The following is a 23,307-nucleotide window of genomic DNA, read 5'->3' as shown; positions in this document are numbered from 1 at the left end:
AATTAAACGTTAACATAACATACAACAATACAAACAATCAAATAAAAGACTTCCTTTATCCTGTATCTGGCCTTCTTATTTACTTCTTATAAGCTGTTTCCTTTATGAATAATTATTAAGCTTTTTCTAATTATACCTTAAATATCCACAAAGTCTGCTGCAGACGTTAATCGAAACAAGTCCAGGTATGTATTTTAGGGCACTGTTTTCTCTGCATTTTCCCCATGCTTTTTGAAACTCTTGTCTACTGTGATCTCTAATTGCCTCTGTTAATCTAGCCAGTTCAATATACTCTAACAGTTTGTCTTGCCATTCCTTTTTTGGTGGCACAGTTTCTTTTTTCCAGTTTTTAGCAGTTAGGATCCTTGCTGCTCCTGAGGCATAGAGGAATATTTTCTGATCTTCTCTTGCTATACCTGTGTCCGTTATCCCTAGTAGAAAAGCTTCTATATTTTTCATAAAGTTATACTTAAACATTTTTTTAAACTTGTCATATACTATGTTCCAGAATCTTTTTTATTTTTTCACAGGTCCACCAAACATATATAAGTGTCCCCTCCATTTTACCACACCTCCAGCACAGATTTGTTTTTGTCTTATAACATTTTAGCTATTTTGGTAGGTGTTAAGTACCATCTATAAAACATCTTGATTAGATTTTCCCTCAATACTTCACAGGCTGTAAATTTCCAGTTCTTTCTCCATAGTTCTTCCCATGCTGTTAAGTTAATGGTTTTCCCAATATCTAAAGCCCACTTGATCATTATCTCCTTGACTTGTTCGTCTTTGACTTCCCACTCCAATAGTGTATCATATATTTTTTTATATTACCTTGGTTTTGTTTTGTAATAACACTTTTTCTAATAATGAAGGTTCGTTTGAGAAACCTTTTTTCTTATCTGTCTTGAACACTTCATGCAATCGATGATATTGGATCCAACCCGTAAGATCCTAAAAGCATGGAGACAAACCTTCTCTAAAATATCCTTGCCATGGACTAAGGCAAACAGAAGAAGCTGCTGAAATGGGGCGTTCCTAAGTTACTTACACTGGGAATAGACTAGTACAGGCACAATGGTAGAAGCGAATTTTAGTGGATCCAAAGTTCCAAGAAGTCGATCAAATAACAAAAAGTCCCCATGGAGTTTGCTGAGTATTTCTCAAAGCCTGACCAATGTATAATTAATAGGATTGGTGAAACTGGCTATTGACTTCAGCTGTGTGACTTGCAGAGGTGGAGCTAGCTGCTCTGACACCTGGAGCGGCGCACATGCTGTGCACCCGGGGGCGGGGCTAGTCACCCGTGGGGTGGGGCTAGCTCCCCGCAGGGCTAGCATCCCATAGGGGGAGGGCGGGGAGCACGGGGGATGTTGCCCATGGTGAGGATCCCAGGGAGGCGCCACTGCCTGCGGCGAATATCCCAGGGGGGCAGGGCAGCAATGTCACCCCCCTCAGGGATGACACCCGGGGCAGGCCGTACCTACCACACCCACCTTCCTCTGCCAGTGGTGACTTGGCAAGGAAATACAAACTAGCTATTTCAAAAGCTTAATAAAAAAAATAGAAATATGAATTTACTTCATCTACTTCATATTCTTTACTTTGTTTGCCCTGGAAGATTTGTTGCATTCCAGGGCTGCCATACGTCCTGGTTTTCCTGGACACGTCCTGGAATCGCTAAGAAAAATGGCGCCTGGGCAGATTTTTGCTGAAGTTTTATTTTTAAAAATCTAATAAAACCCCCAAAATGAATGTCTTTTTGGGAAATGTTCCTCAAAAAAGCTCAACAACTTTGATCCCCCAAAACTGATCTCATAAAACCGGATCTTCACTCTTGGGGATATGGCAACCCTACTGTATTCCAATGAATGTGAGACAGAGTTAAAGTTTGAATGGGAACTCAAGTTCAGGTCTCCCCAGTTCAACATATTTTCTATCCCCTCTCACTCACCAGTTGCTGAATAGAGCATTTTCATTTCTGGAATTCTGACACTTGAAAGTCTATTTTTTGAATTTGCTCCGACTTTATTGGCTTATCAATAAGCAAACTTTACTTACTAGCAAAAACAAAACAAAGAAACTACTTTGTGCTGCAGAGAATGAAATAAATGTGAGACCAGAAGGGCACGGGCACAAGGCCAGAACAAGAGATGTTCTTTATTGATTGCACCCATACTGTTTGTACCGTGTAATCTCAGGAGAAATCAAAACAAGAGGCTTTTGGACCTCACCAAAAGAGCACACAGGGGACAATTGGAAAGGAGAGTTTATGCAACAGCCCTGTCCTCTCCCTAGAACACTCTGCTCTCCTTTTTCATGAACATCATAATGGAAAGGCCGTTTAACAATCGACAGCAGAGACACAGAAAAAAAAGGTTTTATAGCAGCACAGGCTCGTAATCCCATTTTAACGGTTTGTAAGTGGATGGCACTGAATAGGCTGCCGTGCCTGGATCTCTACTTCTGCTTGAATGTGTAGGAGAAAGAAATCAAGCCTGCAGCTCTTTTGTGAATGCACAGAATAGACAAAGGCCATGTGTACAGGACGTTTTGAGATTGAGGTCATACAGTCTGTAGCCAAACAGAAAATAATGCAAAAAATAATGGGAAAGAATTATCGATTATCCTGCTTTGTCTGGCATTCCAATAAAGTTTAAGACATTTTCAGCCTCACTGAGACCTATTAATACACTTTGACTAACCCAGATGGGGCAGGTTAGCATCCTTAAGATTGCTCTATCTCATAGCTTAAAAAGCAGAGACATCACCTTGCCAACAAAGGTCCGTATAGTTAAAGCTATGGTTTTCCCAGTAGTGATGTATGGAAGTGAGAGCTGGACCATAAAGAAGGCTGATCGCCAAAGAATTGATGCTTTTGAATTATGGTGCTGGAGGAGACTCTTGAGAGTCCCATGGACTGCAAGAAGAACAAACCTACCCATTCTTAAGGAAATCAGCCCTGAGTGCTCACTGGAAGGACAGATCCTGAAGCTGAGGCTCCAATACTTTGGCCACCTCATGAGAAGAGAAGACTCCCTGGAAAAGACCCTGATGTTGGGAAAGATGGAGGGCACAAGGAGAAGGGGACGACAGAGGACAAGATGGTTGGATAGTGTTCTCGAAGCTACCAGCATGAGTTTGACCAAACTGCGGGCGGCAGTGGAGGACAGAGGTGCCTGGTGTGCTCTGGTCCATGGGGTCACGAAGAGTCGGACACGACTAAACAACTAAACAACAACAACAACATCTCATAGCTTAATACATTATGCCCCCAATTTAGTAACCTGTTGATTTTTTATTTTTTTAGTGCTATCCCCACTTTAACAAAGTCAATAAAAATACTTTGCTTCTGTTGCAGATCCCTGTGACCATCCAGATGTTTCTGAGCTCCAACTCCCATCATCCTTGACCACTTCAGTTGGGGCTGATATGAGATGGACTTCAGCAACATCTGGAGGATCACAGCTTTTCCTCCTCTGGTCTAGAGATTGATTTATGAACTTCCGGTGGAAGTAAGAACTCCAAAAGTTTAGTTCTTTTCAGCCTGAACATGGGTTGCCTGGCCATTTGAACACATTTCAGACAAGAGTAACATAGCATGTGCCTATCCACCCCAAGATGACAACACTACTTGAAAACAAAGTGTTAGGCTTCATAAACTGTGTTCATCTTCATCGTGTTATTGATGACATAGTTTGTGCAGAAGCAAGTGAGCTCTCCAGTGACACATCTGGCCAGGTTTTATGAGATCAATTTCAGCTGATGTGGATTGAGAACCCTGACAAGGTTCTTGTATCTATGCATCCAGCCATGTGCCCTGTCCCTTGAGGTTAATAAAATCTAGCTGGCACAGCATGTCTGGGTAGGTCCAGGATATGGTGAATGTGATGGAGTGGTGCCCTTTAGTCTACAATAGTTTTTGGCCGGATGCTAATACGTTGTTTTTTTGGGTAGGTGATTGAGAGAGTTGTGGTGAAGTAGCTGCAGGTATTCTTGGATGAAACTGATTATCTAGACCCATCTCAGTCCAAGTTCAGGCCCCGTTCGGGGATGATATCGGCCTTGGTCACCTTGATGGATTGGGAGAAGAAAAAGGGGAATGCAATATTGATTCTTCTGCTCAGTCTCTCACTTCTGATGACAAACCTGCCAAATTCACACTTTCTGAAACAATTTGTGAACCGAAAGGCAGCCATTCTTCAAAAATTGCACTTCTCCGAATTTTGCAATGCAGTACTCCAGTCAAGTAATGTGTAGAAAAATGCATATGATAAGGTTTAGTGTGCATAAATGGCTACACAGCAGTGAAAACAGCACACAAGCATGCATTGTAAGAGAAAGTCGCCTAGCAAAAATGTGTCTATTCAGAGAAATTTGCACTAACATGTGGATGAATTTTCACAAGCATTTTTTGTTATTATTGAAACAATTGCCAACTTGTTCAGAAATGTGGAAAGCTGAATTTAAGACTAGAAAAATGAGAAATGGAGAGAACCAAAACTGGCAGATCCATCCATCCTTCCTAGCGATAACGTAAGTTCTACTAGACAACAAATTTGACACATGGCCTAGCATTTTGTACCAGCTCAGCTGAGCATTGACCAGCACCTCTAACTGGTCCCAAGTTTGAAATGTATTTTGTGAATCAGCTTTTAGTGGGACTTGCAGCAGCGGGCACCAACTTGCAAGGGGCCATGGCCTTTTGAGCAGGCTTTTTCTATGGGAGCAGCTCAGATATGTAACTGTGCTTTGCTCATCTGTAAAGTTATTAGCAGCCCATTACAAAACAAGACCAGAAAGGAGGAAAAAAGTTTCACAAAAATTGCTGGCCATTGGATTTCTTTCATAAGAACAACAAAATATGTGCTCCAGAAATTCCCTTTGTCCCCTTTCCCCTAATTAGACATTGAATAACATTTGTTGCTTTTATTCAGGTCACTCCCCAATTACCTCTCACTCCCCCACTGGTAATTCTTTCCCAGTGTTGCAGAATTAACCGGAGGGCGTTCTTAAATTTCATCCCTACAAAGAGCCTGTTGTGATTTCCGTGAATGCTTCTCCTTTTGCCACAATACACAAATGCGATTTACAGCAGTTGCAGGGGGTGCGGGGAGATGGGGATTCTGACAGACTCATTAAGGGCATTTTTGTAAGGATTGCCATGCTGGCATTAAAGCCCCAAAGCTTTTCTATAAGAACTTTCATGTGTCAGCACGCGGATTGGCCCTTTAAGAAGGAAGGATGTCTTAAACTACTGGGAAATTCAGTGAAAAGAAGTGATCGGGTCACTTTTGTGGCTGGGGTGGAGAGCCCAAAATAGGGTGCATTTTTCTTGCAGACATGGTTACTTCGGCATACCCTGTTCCTGAAGGCTTCACTGAATTAGAGGTGTTTAGTATTGGGACCGCCCTGCTGGTAGAAGGTAAGCTGGGGTAGCTCCAAATAAAAATGGCATCAGAAATAGAAGTCAACACATATACTTTAACCACCCCTATTTATCATGGAGGGGACACGGGTGGTGCTATGGGTTAAACCACAGAGCCTAGGACTTGCCGATCAGAAGGTCAGCGGTTCGAATCCCCGCAACAGGGTGAGTTCCCGTTGTTCGGTCCCTGCTCCTGCCAACCTAGCAGTTCGAAAGCACATCAAAGTGCAAGTAGATAAATAGGTACCACTCTGGCGGGAAGGTAAACGGCGTTTCCGTGCGTTGCTCTGGTTCACCAGAAGTGGCTTAGTCATGCTGGCCACATGGCCCGGAAGCTGTCTGCGGACAAATGCCGGCTCCCTCGGCCAATAAAGCAAGATGAGCGCCGCAACCCTAGAGTTGGTCACGACTGGACCTAATGGTCAGGGGTCCCTTTACCTATTTATCATGGACGGGCCTTTATTTTCCTTTGTGCTTTGCATTTGATCTTGATAAAACAGCTTTGTGGAACATGCTATGAATGGCTTTTTAAAATTGTTAAAACGTTGCACAACAGTATCCTTCAAGTTTCAAGCCCCTCCTCTGGGTCTCTAGAAGATAGTGCAATGGGAGGTGGGTTGCAACTTACTCTAGGACATGCACTCACAAGGGCACAATCTTCCAGTGCATTTTCTTCCCTTCCTCCCATCACTGATTGCAAGCATTGCTGAATTTATTTGAGTTGCAGCTGTTCCATAGTAATACCAGTGGTGCAAGTCAATAATCCCTGCTATACACTGGAGGAGAGGGAAAAGGTTGCATGTTCTCATCATGCCCTTGCAAATTTTGGCTCTAGACCTCTTACCTGTCTTGTTGAAGGGGGGGTGGCATCTGTAAATAGTAACATGTATTATTTCATCCCCTTCCAAATATGATAAACCAGGTTTGTTGCATCTTCCCCCCCCCACACACACACCTTTTTCTGCTGAGTGGGGTCCTGGGCATCTATCCCCAAGACCTGTCCCTGATTACTAAACCCAGGTTCGTTGTTAAACACTTTTAGGAAAAGGTTATGGCCAGTTTAGATACCCTTGCAAGATATACCATTGCAGAGTAACTTGATTCATTATATGTATCTGGATACAGCATATGAGGAATATAATGGGCACTGATGCCCAGGTGGTGAGTCTTAGTGAGAATACGAATGTTACAAAAGTGTCTCAGTTTTTCAACTGGGAAAAATGTTGGAGGGTTTGAAACAATGAAAAATGCTTGTGATGGAATACTGTTGGGTACAGGGTCATTGTAGTTACTGTGGTTACATCTTCTACAGTTCAGATGAACTGGAGGTGGGATGGAGACTGGATGAAATGCAGATATGACCTCCGAAGGAAGGAAGGAAGGAAGGAAGGAAGGAAGGAAAAAAGAAAGAAAGCCTGTGTTAAATAGAACTAATAATAATTACCACTTTCATAATATGGTGCTTCCACTCAGAATTGAAGGCTCTCAATTCCAGAACCACAGACAATAGATCAAGAAATAGGAGTACAATAGTAAGTACTATATCAGACTGGTATAGGTGAACATCAATTTTGATTGTACCACCATATTTCATGGTTTCTTCCATACTTTCCTTGGAAATAAGACCCATTGATTTCATTGAAATATATGAGTCACGTCAAATATGAGGTCCAAATCCTAACGTGGGTGCCATCAAAAGAGAATCCCACAATGCAGAAGACCAGACACTTGACATCTGCTCACCACTTGGTTCACCCAATGATTACAGAATCTCCATGCCAGGAATGTGCATCACTTGTGGAAATTCTGCATAAGACAGAGATGAACCATATAGTGGAACCAGAGTTAGAAACTGAGATATGAATGCTAGCTAAGTTGCACCTTAAACCTAGGTTATGGGCGCAACAATGGAATGTCCAGGTGTGCTTTTTTATAGCAAGAAAACAAAGCTGAAAATGAATGAACTTCAGCTAATATATTACGTTCATTTTTCACATGGTCTAGTCCTTTCCCTGCCTAGCAGTGGCCATTTTAATCTGAAATCTTAGGCTCAGTACTGTACCCAGAGCTCAGAAACTGCTCGCATTAATGCAATTGCCTGTCGCAAAACATGCCTAGAACAATAGAATACCTTCAAAACACCTAGTACACCTTCAAAAGCTGGTGGGAACTGTAAATGTAATAACATTTAGCATTTATTTTTCACTTTAGAAGCTCAAAGCACTTTTTATTATATATCATCCTTAAAATATTACATTATACTTAATAATATACCCTGTAGTATAGGTCAGTGCTATTCTTTCCATTGTAGTTGAGAGACTGAAGCTGCTTAAGACCTCATAGCTCAGATTAAAAGGTCTTGCCATTTCTCAGATGCTCTGCATAGTTTATGAAGACCAGCTATGGATGCAAGAAGCAATCCTGAAACAAAAGAAACCCGGGAACTAAAATGATTTTCCAGAATAGCCTTTGGAACTACTGCTTAATCCATTGTTCGCAGGCTTTCAGGTGACAACCTAAAATCATTATGGGCATGGAGAAATGAGCAATTGTGTGTTGGATTGAACTTATGTGGTCTCTAGCTGTTACGATAAAAAGAACTGGGACTAATGTGGTTTAAGGTATAAAAACAACCAAAATGTTGATTGGGAAAAAAAGGTGTTAGGTAAAAGGAATGTTAAGAGACTAGGATTTGCTGAATTTAATAATTCGAAATAGAAAACAAGAAGGGGAGGTATGAGGAAGTCAAAGGAACATGTTATTGAAAAATTGATATTGAAATTGATGCGTTTTTAATATTTTTCTTTTTCTTTTTTTTGTATAAATTTGGAAAAATTGAATAAATATATATTTAAAAAAAAGAGAAATGAGCAATTGTGGTCAGGTGAATTTATTTTATAGAGTTGTGTGGTACTTTATTATTTAAGCTGGATGCCAAAGAGGCTTTATCAAAGTTTTCATAGCTGGGATAAGACTGTGCATCCATGTGGGTTTTGCATGTTTCACTGTGTTTTTCTATGAAACTATGGAATCTGCTCATCAGAGGTAACAGCTCTGCTGTTTATTTGATCATATATTTCATTGTGATGGTCATTTCACACTGAGGTAATTTCATGGGGAAAGGCCATAGGTCAGCTATAGCATGTCTGCTTTGCATGCAGGTCACAGGTTCAGTCCCTAGCATCTCTGAATGGGGCTGGGAGTGTCAGCCTCTAAAACCTTGAAGAGCGGCTGTCAGTCAGTGTAGGCAGTCCTGAGATGGATGGACTAATGGTTTGACTCAGCATAAGACAGCTTCCCATGTTCCTAGTTTTTGAAAGAGTTTGGTTCGCTCTCTTAAAGTCTCATTTCATTTTCTGAGTCGCTCATTTAACATGTAAGTGAATTAAATGATAAAGGCAGCTTAACATTATGTAATTTGTTTGTAATTAGTGGTTATTTACCCACGATAAATGTATTTGTATGGAGGCCCAAGTAGGCCATTTATTAAGAGAAAGAGATAGCAAGCTATGGTTACATATCAAATTATCTAAGAAAATTAAAGTAAAAGGTAAAGGTAAAGGGACCCCTGACCATTAGCTAAGACAATTACCTTACTTCAAATAGCTGTTCACCACAATACATTCTTTGGTTTTCAGACTAAGTCTGCTATGCCAACCCCACTTACCTGGGAGTAAGCCCCACTGAATTCAGTAGGACATTCTTCTGTGTAGACAAAGCTAGGGCTCTTCTGTAAGGTAGATAGCAATGGGAGTTGGGCTAGACTCCATTGTTACTTGAGATTTATGTTGGAGCTAAATGATTGCATGCATGGTCATATGAAGCCTAAGCTGTACACAAATGAGAGGAAAACTTGGATGAAATAATGGCCACTCAATCTACATAAGCATAAAACCAGGAATGGATTAATTTCTTATCCATATTGCAACAGTAACTGCTGTAAAGACCAACAGCACATTCCTGTTTTGTTTCCCCCTCTGTGAACTATAATTTTCAGAGCTTACTGGTAATGGCAGGTGACTGCTGTCAGTTGCTTGTATTATGGGGATTTTGGAAAAGGTTGCACAGAGAGCTCATTTCTCATAATACAGTGCTACCTCAGGTTAAGAACTTAATTCGTTCTGGAGGTCCATTCTTAACCTGAAACAGTTCTTAACCTGAAGCACTACTTTAGCCTCTCGCTGCCACTCCGCTGCCAGTGCATGATTTCTGTTCTCATCCTGAAGCAAAGTTCTTAACCAGAAGTAATATTTCTAGGTTAGCGGAGTCTGTAACCTGAAGCATCTGTAACCCGAGGTACCACTGTACTGTACTCAGTCCATGTCCATGCACCAACTGGCCCTTTAAGAGGGAAGCTGCTTTAGGCTTTCGGAAGAGTCAGAACATCTAGCCAAAAAAAAAAGGAGAGAGATTGTCACTTGGAGTTTGCTAGTTGGGGAGGCAGAGCCTAAGCTAGTCTGGCCTTGCTGCTTTAAAGATGGCAACACCACACACTCTCCCTGAAGGTTTCACTGAAGTTGAAGTCTTTGGTTTGGGCACCCTGATGATGGCAGAAGGTAAGCTGGGATGAAGGGTGGTGTGGTCAGAGAATTCTTAGATCAGATCAGACCTTCTTGCTGTTTCACTGCTCAAGCAAAACTGTGGTTTGAAGAAGAAGGGGGAAAGATTATATATAACCACATAACACTTTCAATAGAGCAGTATAGGCTTCAGGGTAAATTTTGTTTCTATGGCTACGCCATTGTTCATTATGCCTTTATGAAACAGGGCAGAGGTTGCTTGCAAGGCATGTTATGCAACAAGGCTATTGAGGAGCGAAAGTTAAGTTTGTTGTTTTGAAGGATTCCAGGAATAAAGATCTTTATTGTTTCTGTTCCGTATGGACTTAAAAGGTGGTTTTGCATTTAGGACTGAGGATTCATACAGATGGTTCATATCTTACTGTTTATTCTGAAACTCATCGCTTTCCATTTGTGCCCATCTTTTTTTCACCTAACAAGGTTATATAACAGAATCTTGTATACTTGAATGAAGATGCCCAAAATAGGCTGAAGGACACATCATTCAACAGCACTGGATTTTAAGCATGTCATACTCACAAAAGAAAAACCTGTCTCAAAAGTCCAGCTAAATGGATTTTGCCTCTATTTCTTCTTCTTCACATAACTTGTTGTAGGAATTTCAACAGACTGTGCAAATGCATTTGCATTAGTAATAAATTAGCTGGGTGTCTCAGCTTCACAGACAGTTGTGCTAGTGATAAATTAGCAAACAGCCTAGCTGAGAATTCTGATTCTTTTGGTTATTTATAGTTTCGTTTTTATACTTCGGCTGAAACCTGTTAAGTTTTGTACCTTTTTTTTCCTTTTACTGTGCTTTTTAATGTTGTTACTAAAAACACAGATAATTGCTTGCTGACTTTTAAAATGATATAAAAGAAGGCAATCTGGTAAAAATTAAACACACTTTTAGTTCCCAAGGAATGAAAAATTCAAAGAATTAAAAAATGCATCTGTCTTACTGAAATCAGTCACTTTGTAGCTGAAGTATACTCCATGTGTGATGACTCTATGCATATGAAATTTGATGGTGGCATATATCACTGTCAAGCAAAAAAAATGCTTTCATTCCTGCTGATGTATTTTGGTCCTGTTCTAATGGTCAAAAAGAACTGTTCGATTCTTTGACTGGGGAAAATATTTGACCTCCAATCCAGTTGTGTGGATGACAGATACATTTACAATACAAATCTGTAAATTTGCAGCCAGATGTAAGCCCCATTGAGTTTGAAGGGACTTACTGCCAGGTAGGTGTATTTAAGGTTGCAGCCACAGTCTTAGTAAAAATATGTTGGTGGTGGGTTTTCAAGGGATTATCTCCGCAGGAAAAAGAAAAATGTAAGTCGGATGTCCGCCGCTGAAGTTTTGTAATAAATGCAGGGCACGATCCAGTTTCATTGATATCCATGGCACAAAACTAAGCACGTGTGTTTAACTCTCTTGTTTAAATCAATGGGAATTAAAATTACTTAACTCTGGCTACATCATGTCTTAAGATGGAATTCAGTGTTGCTCTGGATGCAAGCATTTCTGCTGGCCAGATTGAATGATATACCCTCTCCCCCCCCCCCAATGCTGTTCTGGGTGTTCTCTGGACTCCTCAGAGCTGATTTGGGGGGGGGCAGATTTGGGGAAACATGGGAAGTGAGGGGAGAAGCTGTGTTGCACTAACAGGACCCATGGCACTGGCTCTCACTAGCTTTATTTAGTTGAATCTGGCCCCTCGATTATAACTATCCAGCAGTATAATGGATGTCACATAAAGTAGAAGGAATCATTCAAATTCCGATACCATGCACACTTAATTGGACACAGTGGACCTCAGTTCTGAGCAAATATATATAGCAGGGGGGTTGGACTAAATGACCCTCATGGTCCCTTCCAGATCTACAATTCTATGATCCCCAGCTACCTCGGTATTATCTACAATGAATGATTGACAGTGGCTCTTCCGAATTTCAGGCAGGGGTCCCTCCTAGGCTTTCCTGGAGATGCTGAGGCTTGAAGATTTATTCTTCTGCATGCAAAGCAGAGCTGTGGCTTTCTCCCAAAAATATAAAGGACCAAGGTCATTTTAGTTCACAGGCAGAGCAGTCCTAACTGGGGCCGTGGAAGATCAGAACGGCGTGAAGAGTTAAGATTGCAACCCCAGTAAGCCATGATAAGTGCCTCTAATAATCCTGCACACTTGTGCTTTGGAAATTTGAGGATACTGGGAATTATTGCAGGGCAACTCAGGAAGACTTCCAGATGGTTTTAGCAAACAACAGATAGCTTTCATGGGAGATTTGATTTTTCTGAAGCTTCAGTTATACCATCTTGCTCGAAGGCACACTTAGGATTGCTCCTGAGGCTGAGGGAGCTCCTAGCTCAAGATGGCATACTCAAGATGGCAAACTCAAGATGGCATGCTTACAGTCACCTGACTGGCAGTACTAGTGGTATTAACATCTCACCATCTTACAGACCAGAGCATGTCTGATCCTTTTACCCACACATACTTTCCTACTGAGGGCCATCCATCAATACGTTGAGAATTAACCAATTTTGTTTCAGCTATTCCATTGAATAATTTGTAATCCTTTCTCTCTTCCACCTCCTTTTAATCAACTATTCAAGTCTTTTGTCATACCAAATTTAGCTTTCCATAAACCTGAGTTGTTTGTCATCTATATAATCTATTCTATATAATCTATATATATTTATAATCTGCATAATATAATTCCTTGTTTATTTGTCATGATTGTTTGCTGAACATGTTTAGATTTTTTTATAAAAATGCAAAGTATTAAAACAATAGACTGGGATCTACTGTAACCCACATTGGTCTCTTGGAAAATGAATTTAATTTGTTCCCTTCTGGACGGCACCAGGTTGGAAAAGGCTGCATCTCTTAACTGGGTTACTAACAGTTGGTTGTTGTTTGGTGAGGAACAAATGCCAATAAGGAAAACACTATGCTATTTTTATAATTAAAAAATGCAAGTAAAAGCAAAGAACCAAATGACGCATGATGCAGGAAAACTGAAAATGTGTTTTGCCACAGTTATTGTGCTTAATTTTAAAAACAGCCCTGGGTGGTCAAGCCCAGTTTGCACTGGAACCATGATGAGGGAGTGAAGTTAACCCTTTCCCCCTTCTGATATTTGTCCAATTTTTTTGTTCTTTCTTTTGACCAGTTATCTTAGTTGGGTGTGGGCATGCAAAACTCTCTTTCGCTAGCTAGAAGAATAGCAATGGACACCACCCCCTATTTTTATGCAAATCATGTTTCAATTTGATTCCTTGTCATAACTAGTCCAAGCCAACTCTGATTGTTATAGATAGATACAGGGATACAAAAGTAACTATGTGAGTAAGAAAAGTTGGGGCATTGTTGAATGCTTGGTGGTATGGCTGGTGTATGGTAGTTTGTTCTGGTCCGTCTGAGTCCAAGCGTGAGCAAAAGTTATAAAACAACCCTTTTAAACCTGTGCTTGTTTTCAGCGCTGCTTGGATTCTCTCTGAATTTGCTGACCATCATCTCTTTCTGGAAAATCAAATCACTTCGAACACCTGGCAACTTTCTGGTTTTCAACCTTGCACTATCCGACTGTGGAATCTGCACCAATGCATTCATTGCAGCTTTCTCTAGTTTCTTAAGGTAGATTTTATTTATTCATTTATTCAAGAATATAACGTGCCTTTCCACTAAAAAAAAAAGTGTTAATGACAATTGATGTGTTTTATCTGTCCTTTTAAGCCACTGATAAACTAATGTATTTCAGAGGTATGATACTCACACATGCTGCTTTGAAAATAAATTAGGGTGCTACAATGTCTGGACATACAAAATTTAAAATTCTATATAGTAGAAGCTCCCAGTCTTCTTAAACTGACCATTCCTATACTTGGGGTTAGCTCCTGGTAAGAAGTGTCAATGTGCAGTGAGTCAGGATAGAATGGAGCAATGCATCCAGATTCCATACAGTTTGCACAGCAGATACATCTTATTGCATGGGCAGACGGAGTCCCCCAAACCCCAGGCGACCCCCGAGTGGAATAATGACAAGACAACGTGCTATGGGATTCAAATTGGCTACAACTTTATTAAGTTTCAGATGTAGGGAGACCTTTGCTCAGGCATTGGGAGTTTATCCTTCCCAAATCCCCAGCTGGGGATCTGGGAGACATCAGGGTTATCCAGAATGTGTGGGGATTGGGCTGGCTCTGGAGAACATATGTTCAAGCAAAGAGCCCACCCCCCATTTCGCCGCCGTCACAGGGGAAAGCAATGACAACCTCTTGGCGTATGGCCAATGCCTCCCCCCTCAAGACCCCTTTAACGGGGAACCCTGGGATCACCGCCGCAAGGGGGGCGTGGACCACTGCTTCATGCCCCCCCCCATTTAGGAAGATAGACTAAAGGATTCTGCCCAAGGCCTGAAACCGCCAAAGTTGTGGCGTTTTGCTATGAGAAAGGCAAAACCTGCCAATGCAGGAAAATTCCTTTCCGGCCCTTCAACCGTGACCATGATGTAGCAGTGCCCGCGCATCTGTGGAGAAGAGGTTGACCTGCAAAAAAAAAAAAGGCTTGAGGGAGGGCAGGGTGGGAGAAGCTCTGGAGCCAACCGACGCTTCGCAGGTAAGATTCACCTTCCATTGTGTGGGCACGGCGGTCACCCTACCTGGCCGATCCCCTGGCAACGCCACCCCAGGCGGGATTGTGCAATTGGCTGAGGTAGGCAGAGACCTCCAGGTATCCAGCCTGCGGTGGGCAAAGCCAGCCCATACTACCAGGAGCCGCACTGGGATCCGGAGGGCTGTGCGCGACCATGCAAAAGGCGCCCCCCATCTGATGTGGGGAGCGGTCATTGCTTAAATCTGCAAGCTCACACAGTCTGTATGAGCCCATAACCAGTTAGCAGAGTGATTGGAATAAAAAGAAAGAGAAATGGATAATACTTTACTTAGGGTAAAGTGAACAAGAGCAGGGTATAACCTGAGGAGAAATATACAGATAGGTTTTTCTTTTCTTCAGCCAGACCTGCACAGAGGAGAAGCTCCTTCAGAGCCGCTTTTCCCTGTAAACGCCGCTAACTGTCAAATGTCTTCCTTGCTTGCAATTCTTTCCCAACGGACTGGAACCTCCAGCCACTCAGAGTCTGCTGTGAGCCAAAACAGAAGCAGAATTAATCCCTTAATTCACACATTGAATGTTCCCTGCCGTTGTACTTCCAACGACATAAACATAAAAGATACAGCATGAGTGGACCCACATAACTCTGGTGATGCCCACTTTGCCTTCCTATCGGGGCTGGCGAGATGAGGAAACTGCCTCAGGTGGCAAGATCCACAAGGGCAGCAGATTCAGCCTCCAAGGGATGCATTGCCCACTGTTGCTGCCGCTGCACTCCCCCTTGTTCCTAAAGTAAATCTTTATTTCCCCCTTGTTCCTGACATAGGTCTTCCCTCAGCCCTTCTTCCCTGGTGGGTAGGTGGGTGGGTGGAGCCATTTTGTGGTTCACCTCAGGTGGCAAAATGTCTTGGTCAGGCCCTGCTTGCTCTCCAGGTAGGGTGTGAGATCAGTGTCCTGATCGCTCCACCTATGGCAGGTTCCAATGTTTTCATTTATCTCTTTTCAGATACTGGCCCTATGGCTCTGATGGTTGCCAGATTCATGGGTTTCAAGGATTTTTGACAGCACTGACTAGCATTAGCTCTGCAGCTTCCATTGCCTGGGACCGATATCATCAATACTGCACTAGTAAGTACTAGCCTGGTATTTGTATAGATCTAGATCAGGCATCCCCAAACTCAGCCCTCCAGGTGTTTTGGGACTACAACTCCCATCATCCCTAGGTAACAGGGCCAGCGGTCCGGGATGATGGGAATTGTAGTCCCAAAACATCTGGAGGGCCGAGTTTGGGGATGCCTGATCTAGATCATTAGTTCATTGTAAATTACACCCACCCCAGTTTACAAGAAGGAGAGCTGAGGTAAAAGTATTACAAATTGGTATGGAAACATGACAAATAAAATACTTAAGAATTTCAAAAGAGGTTTGCTGGTCCATGGTAGAAAGCAGAATGAAGTTTTGCCACTTTAGCACAAAGACCTCCCCCCTATGCAACAGGACTTTCTGCCCATCTTCCATCCTTGCATATGCCCCCCTTGTGCCCTTCCTGAAATCTTCTCCAGAGAATGGGGGGAACCCAGAACAGTTTGGAGACATGCAGGGGCAAGGGCACATAGGGAGAGGAGAGAGAGGGGAAGTCCTGTTGCACAGGCAGAAGTCCTTGCACTAACCAGTTGACTTTATTTGATACATACCTTCATCTTTACCTATCAGTTTAAAAAGCATCAGACATTGTTTGCAGTAGCTCTGAAATGGGTGTTAACATTCTGAGAGCATAATCTTCCATGAAATATTTTGGAAAATAACAAGAGCTATGGATGTGATGGTGCTGCCTTGGGGTGGTGAGGGAAGGGGGAAATGTCCACATTTTCTGGATTCTGGTAGATGCGCCAGATATATTGCAATTTTCCAAGGTAGAGGAGATGCTTTTCTGGCATGGAGAGCAGGAAACATGAGGAACATCTGCTTCCACTTCATTCTGCCACATTACAAGTCCAAAGCATGACAGTAGGACAGTAAATTCTTGGGCATGACAGTAAATTGCCTGTAGAACAGGGCTCATGATGCAGTACTATTGTTATGAGACATTGTAATTGTCTCGTGCACCAGTAGGGAAGACAGTGTTATCTCTACCTTAAATTGGATTCAATTGTCCATGAACAATTTAAAGTCAGAATTTTAAAAATTATCTTGTCCTAAGTATCCATCTTGAGTCAATCTAAAGCAGCCTTCATTGGAGTGTAGAAAAAACAGATATTAGATTTTTTAGATAAATCCAAAATAAGATGCATTTCATGAAGGTTGGCTTTTTATTTCACCATCCATTGTCTTAAAGAGGAAACTCCCCGTTTCAGCATAAGTTAGTCACTCCTTTCTCTAACCACGGCCTACTCTCTCAATAGAAATCCCTGGTCAATTGACTCAGAGTTGCTGCTTTTATTTTCATTCCAAGTTTATGAATCTGATTTCTTCTCATTTACAGGAAGTAAGCTACAGTGGGGCTCAGTGATTTCCATGGTGATATTTCTATGGCTTTTTGCTGGCTTTTGGGCTGTGATGCCTCTTCTAGGATGGGGTGAATATGACTACGAGCCTCTAAGAACATGTTGCACATTGGACTATAGCAAAGGAGACAGGTGTGTTCCGTCTAGGCATTTCTGTGTGGCTTTAAAATAAAAATAAAAAGAGGCGCAACTAGTAAAAATGAATTTTACAGACAAACATATACATGGCAGTGGCAAAAGGTTGCCTGGCAGAATATCGCTCTTGTGCTGCTAAAACGCAGCCATCCTTTGACATTCTTAATGGTGCAATGCAGTTCTGCAGCCATGTTACATGTACAAAAATGCACACACTGAGGTAAAATATGCATAAAACACACACGTTGGTGACAATCACTTGCAAAAATGCATTAGGGGAAATTGCTTTGCAAAAAAAAATTGTATATGAGGCAAAACTATAATAAACACCATGCATATTCAAAGGATTTTGCATTGAAATGCTGGTGGATTTCCGTGAGGTTGTTTTTTAAAAAAGTTTGCAAGCTAATGTGGAGAACTGAACTTAAGGCTAGAAAAATGAGAAACTGAGAGAAAGTGAAACTGATGGATTTTTCCATCCCTGTGCCTCACCTGCCCCACCTCCACTAATCTTATTGTGCCTCCGAAGAAATCAGGCAGCCCACCAGAGAGAGTTGTCCTACAGAACTATTATTATGTTTAACACAGAGAGCTGCCCCTTAAGATGTTTTGCTAAGCCTAATTGAATATATGCTTTCTCTCCTAAGTGGTTTTTAATATCAGTTATATAACATTGCAAACAGAATGACAGATCTCTGTCCTTTCCTCCCTCCCGTCTCCCCTCCAGGAATTATATTTCCTATCTTATTCCTCTGGCCCTTTTCAATTTCTTGATTCCGGTGTTCATCATGCTAACAGCCTATCAATCAGTAGATCACAAATTCAAGAAAACAGGACAGTTCAAGGTAAGAAAATGCTGCAGCATATAAAGGGTTGTACACAGCTTCCTTTCCCACTCAAGGAACAATCTCCTATAGCTTGGTTATATAGTCTGATACACACAGTGGCGTAGCGTGGGGGTGCAGGGGGGCCGGCCGCACCGGGCGCAATATCTGGGGGGGCGCGCTCGCACTCGCAGCTCTCTGCCCCTACCTGGCTCACTCAGGGTTAGGGGGCGCAAATTTCTTGCCTTGCCCCGGGTGCTGACAACCCATGCTACGCCACTGGATACACAAAAGAAGCAGTCTTTCAACTTCCTCATGGTTGCCATTTAAAAGGGGGAGGGGGAATCTATTTGTGGCAAAGTGCTGAAAACATTTATTTTGTCTCAAAATCATGTGCTCCTGTTGTAACCAAAGGGTTTTTGTTAGCTGTATCAATCTTAACTTTTTATATGAGTTTTATTTACGCAATGCCACATTCATTCTCTGTTCTTGTTTTTTCCAGTTTAATACTGGTTTGCCAGTGAAATCTTTGGTCATCTGCTGGGGTCCCTACTCACTTTTATGTTTTTATGCCGCAGTTGAAAATGTGACTTTCATCTCCCCCAAAATTCGAATGGTATGTAAAAATAACCCGAGAGCACAAAGACAATTCTAAGCACTTGGTATCAATGGGAGAGTACAAGAAAGAACACCCAGAAGCCTGAGGCAAGAAGATTGGAGCATGCAGCTCAATGGCAGAGCTTATTCCTTGCATGCAGAATGCCCCAGGTTCAATCCCTCATGGGATTGGCCAGTTATGGCTAGAAATGTCCCCTGTCTGAAATCCCATAGAACTGCTGGCAGTACTAAGCTAGATGGATCAATGGTCTGCCTTGGTATAAGGCAGCTTCTTGGGTTCCCATCCATCTCTTTCTTCTCCATCCACCCCTCTGCTGTCTTCCCCAAACACAATCCATTTTAGACTGTAAAATCCTTGGGAACAGGCCACTAACCCTTTTGCCTAACTCTGCAAAGCACCATATAAATGGATGGCAATGGGGAAATAAACATCATCGCCCCCTGCCTGGCCACTGAGTCCAGGCAAAGAGGAGCACACCTGAGATCCTGGCAAATGCACCACAACCCAGAGGAAATGTACGGTCCCTTGCTCCTCTGGTAGAGCCAAAAACGGCTGTGCAGGCCCAAGATTTAAGGAGCCCAACTGGAAGTGGCAGAACGTAGGAATAGAGAGAGAGTGGAAGAATGGGAGAGGTTGTTTCATCAGCCCCAGCTCAGTGAAAAACATGGCCGCTGTTAAAAATTAGTTGCTGATCAGGGTACCACCCAGACCTCATACATTTCATTATGAAATTCTGTGTAAACACGAACCCCTCCTTATCTAACCTCCTTAAATGCTCTGCTTCCTAACAGATCCCTGCTGTTATTGCCAAAACCTCGCCAGCCGTGAATGCTTTGGTTTATGCTCTGGGGAACGAGAACTACAGAGGGGGGATATGGCAGTTCCTCACAGGACAGAAGATTGAGATGGCTGAAGTTGATAACAAAACGAAGTAACGCACTGCAGCATTAAGCAAGGGCCTCTTCACACACACACACTACATCCCTTAAATGTACACCTAGGTTGGGTTTTGAAGTGCGCACTCGAAAATATCGTGACAAATTGGTGTTTGAAACCTCGTACGTCATACAGGCATGCTTGCCAGGGATCCAGGTTTAGTTGCGTACTCTTGTTGAGTCTCCCACTCTGTGTTAGGCTTGTTGCTGTGTAATGTGTGAAACAGTCCCAAATTGAGGCAGGCCCAACTGGAGGCATCCAGTAGCAGAAACCACTTACTATGACTCCAATCGACTGCGGTCCCACGCTAGAAAGGCTTTGCATTGTCTACCAGCAATTATCACATTACTGAAAGGACGCCTTGCAGATGTCACTGCCGAACTTGCCTCTCCATCTGCCCCGTGCCATTTGCCAAATAAGATGCCTCTAACCTCTGCAGGTCACTCTCATTTTACATGTCACTCAAATGAACTGCAAGCTGTGAAGCACATTGTTTTGTTGTTGTTGTTGCAAGATGGAACTGCAGGAAACCAAGCAGGGGGGAAAATAGTGGGGATCTGTTAAGGCTTCCTGCTTGTTTGTACATAGGATATTTCTGGGGTGTTGAGAGATTAAGGCAGTATCCAGTATTTGGGCCGTGTGTTTGTGCCTCTGTTTTCCTATTTGCATAAAATGGGTGTTTGCAAAAGGAGGGAATTGTTTCTAAAATTCTTACTGTTTCATGAATACCATTTATTTAAATCTGGCAACTGACGGAGGGATGCGTGACTGGATCTCTCATCAGTCAAGCCTGCCAAATCAGTCTTCATTATGTAATGTGTTGTGCAGGTTTAATGCCTCTCATCTTTGCAATCTGCCTGGCGAGTTCTGTATTGCTATATTAATGTTGTGAGATGTATTGTGATTTCAAAAGGCAGCCCCCCTGATGCTTATGCTGATGCTGTTCCCACCCGCAACCCCGGAATGTTTAATAACACACAATGGCTCTGTGCAGGTGTTGTGCCAAACTATGGTTTAGTGTTATGTCTGAAACTACAACAGCTTACAAGCCATAGTTTGTGAGGTGCTGCCAAAGTAGATTCCAAACTATGGCTGGAAGCTGGTTTGCAATAATTGTAGCTTTCTGCTATATCTGAGGTCCTAGGCCACAGATTCTGGCATTGCTGGAGTTGAACATTCTTTAACCCCAGTTAGTGGAAATATAATCATCATCTGATGATGATGAGATAGAAGCAAGGAAAGGAGTTGGGGGGGGCTGCAATATACAACAAAAATCGTCTTTCCCATGTACGGAATCTCCCATGCTCAGCAGAGTTCCTAAGCAACTTTGGATTGAATGCCTTGCATGAGAGAGACATGGCTGCTAAAGTCCTTTCATTTTAGCCAAGGCAGGAAGGAACACACATCATCTTGTTTTTAAACTGCCTTGTGTCAAACTAACTCATTATTGCCAGTGGGTCACTGTTAAGAAGAGCTTCACACTGAATTTTCCTTAATGAGTTTGTTGTTGTTTTTTAAGGCCCAAACAGAATAAAAGATGGAGCAGCTAATCATAACTATTTAGGCAGGTTATTATGATATAAAAGGCATTCCACCTCCTGGCACAAGCACATACATTGCCCCTTTCTCATATCAGCCTAGTTTTTGTTGAGGGCTCAGGTTGTACCACTGCAGACTTCAGGCAAGGCCTAATGTGACTGAATACTCTTCCATTCAAAAATTAATGCTCTCCAGATGAAAAGCTAGGTTTAAGCAGGTCCAACTAGTGTTGGGATAGCTGAGTCGGTAGAGCTTGAGACTCTTAATCTTAGGGTCATGGGTTCAAGGCCCACATTGGGCACAAAGATCCCTGCGTTGCAATGGGTTGGACTGGCTCATCCTTGTTGTCCCTTCCAACTCTACAATTCCATGATGCTATGAGTCTATGATAGACAGCAAACCAGCTGCCTCCTCCCTGTGCCCTGGACCCCACTCCTGGCACCACACCACCATCACCTCTTCATTCTTCCCCTGCTCCCACTGATGCCCCCTCATCCACTGCTTCCACCAGCTACCTTGGGGCCACTTTGCTCTGCAAAGCATAGTATCCTTCCTCAGAGTGAGGCATTGTGGGTAAAGAGGCCTGCCCCGCCACCGCAAAGTATCATTTAACGTGTTGCGGTAAGAAACAGCATTACCTGAAACAGGCCTTCTCTGCAGGCTCTCCTTGCCTTCCATGCCTTGTTCTGAGGAAGGGACCTCAAAGGCAGAGGCAATAGCCAAGGGCAGCACTTTGGGACCCCTGCTACCACTTTCCTCTGGCAGTAAATCAGAGGCAGATCTCTTGAATTGGCTAGCTGTCACTGGGCTGGAGGTGGTGGCTGGCTGGCCATAGCACCAGCCGCAATCTGCTAGCCAGTCAACAAAAAGGAACAGGCAGTGCAGGGCTCTGCAAATGTTCGGAACTGGCAAACAGGCCAAGAGGACACCAGTTTGCTGCACCTTTCCATCTGAGACAAGCGGTTGCCTTGCCTTATGGTGGGGCACCGTCCCTGGTTCTAGCCTAGCCTCCCTGACATGCTAGTTATCTATGTGAAGCAATGTTTTTCGTATGATACACACAGAGACTTACTACCTCACTAAGAAGTAAGGTGAAGGAAACATGGATCGAGGTTGTGGGAAGCCTGATATATGTGGCTTTGGCTTTGGGTTGAACAGTAGAAAATGGAGGGGGGATTAATCTGTTATTTCCTTGCAGTATTGGAAGGAGGGGGGGAAATAACAGCCTTGATTGCTATATCCCAATGTGTGAACAATTTCCATGGCAAATGAGGAATTTGTGTAAGTGCAAATACGATTAAAGCAGCATAGCCAGAGCTTAGTATAAAACAAGTGCTTGCTTTATATTTCTCCATACTTTAAGCCTCTTATATATTCAGAAAAGGATTAAGAAGACTGTACTCTTGTGAGGACAATGCACAGTGTCAACGTGCTGCAGCCAATTCAACGTCAGAATAAAACATGAGATTATAAACTGGGACCGGCCAGATGTCCATCCTGGATCTGGATTTGTCATTGTATCCAGAAAACCAATAGCAAGGAAGGGAGTACATTATAAGGAGTGTACGCACTGTTACCCAGAAAACCACAAAAATAGTTATTCCATTCTAAGACCTCTGCTGCTGACTGATGCTTCAGAAAGTCCATCAGTAAGCAGTGGCAAATAACTTTTGTCCACAGAGAACTTTCAACAGATCTTTTCCAGAATTATTATCAACTGAATTTGTCAGTTGCTTGTTACACAAAAAAGGGTTCCCAGCAACTTGCAACATCTTAAGAGCATAAGCATTGTATATATATATCCATACATGTACACACACACTATAATAGAAGTGTGCAATTATTTTAAAAAAACAACAACCCACAAACAACCCCAAATTCCAGCAGCAGAAAAGCTTCAGCAGCAACATTTACAGGAAATAATGTTTTCATAGCCCATTGGAAACCCAGGTAAACAGGTACATTTTTATCTCATGCTGAGAATATGTCAGCCAAGGCACAAGGTAGACCTCGCTTGGGGAAATTTCCACAAATGGGGAGCCACCATTGTAAAGGTTCTTTCCCCCATCAACAGCTTCCAAGACTTCTTTAGAGGAGGTCCTCAGATGAACCTCCAAGAGTCTAAGTAAGTTCATATTAGGCAAGGCA

The 23,307-nt window shown here is 42.6% G+C and overlaps 1 protein-coding gene across 3 annotated transcripts; it reads left to right on the top strand.

Moving 5' to 3' along the window:
- The first annotated feature begins 5,114 nt into the window (after positions 1 to 5,114).
- On the top strand, positions 5,115 to 22,658 carry RGR (retinal G protein coupled receptor). 3 transcript variants are annotated; one of them, XM_083614838.1, is made up of 7 exons: positions 5,115 to 5,422; positions 13,471 to 13,627; positions 15,609 to 15,730; positions 17,085 to 17,238; positions 17,969 to 18,086; positions 18,568 to 18,681; positions 19,476 to 22,658. In XM_083614838.1, the coding sequence occupies exons 1-7, from the start codon at positions 5,341 to 5,343 to the stop codon at positions 19,617 to 19,619; spliced, it is 891 nt and encodes a 296-aa protein (XP_083470964.1). In that variant the 5' UTR covers positions 5,115 to 5,340; the 3' UTR covers positions 19,620 to 22,658. The 3 variants fall into 3 exon arrangements, with proteins under 3 accessions (XP_083470964.1, XP_083470965.1, XP_083470966.1); XM_083614839.1 differs by lacking the exon at positions 5,115 to 5,422 and adding an exon at positions 9,830 to 9,981; XM_083614840.1 differs by lacking the exons at positions 5,115 to 5,422; positions 13,471 to 13,627 and adding an exon at positions 15,086 to 15,394.
- Positions 22,659 to 23,307: the final 649 nt, after the last annotated feature.

Source organism: Podarcis filfolensis, assembly GCF_964270895.1.
Source record: "Podarcis filfolensis genome assembly, chromosome: 5".
In the NCBI taxonomy this organism is placed as follows: Eukaryota; Metazoa; Chordata; class Lepidosauria; order Squamata; family Lacertidae; genus Podarcis; species Podarcis filfolensis.
This window is presented reverse-complemented; position numbering and strand designations above follow the sequence as displayed.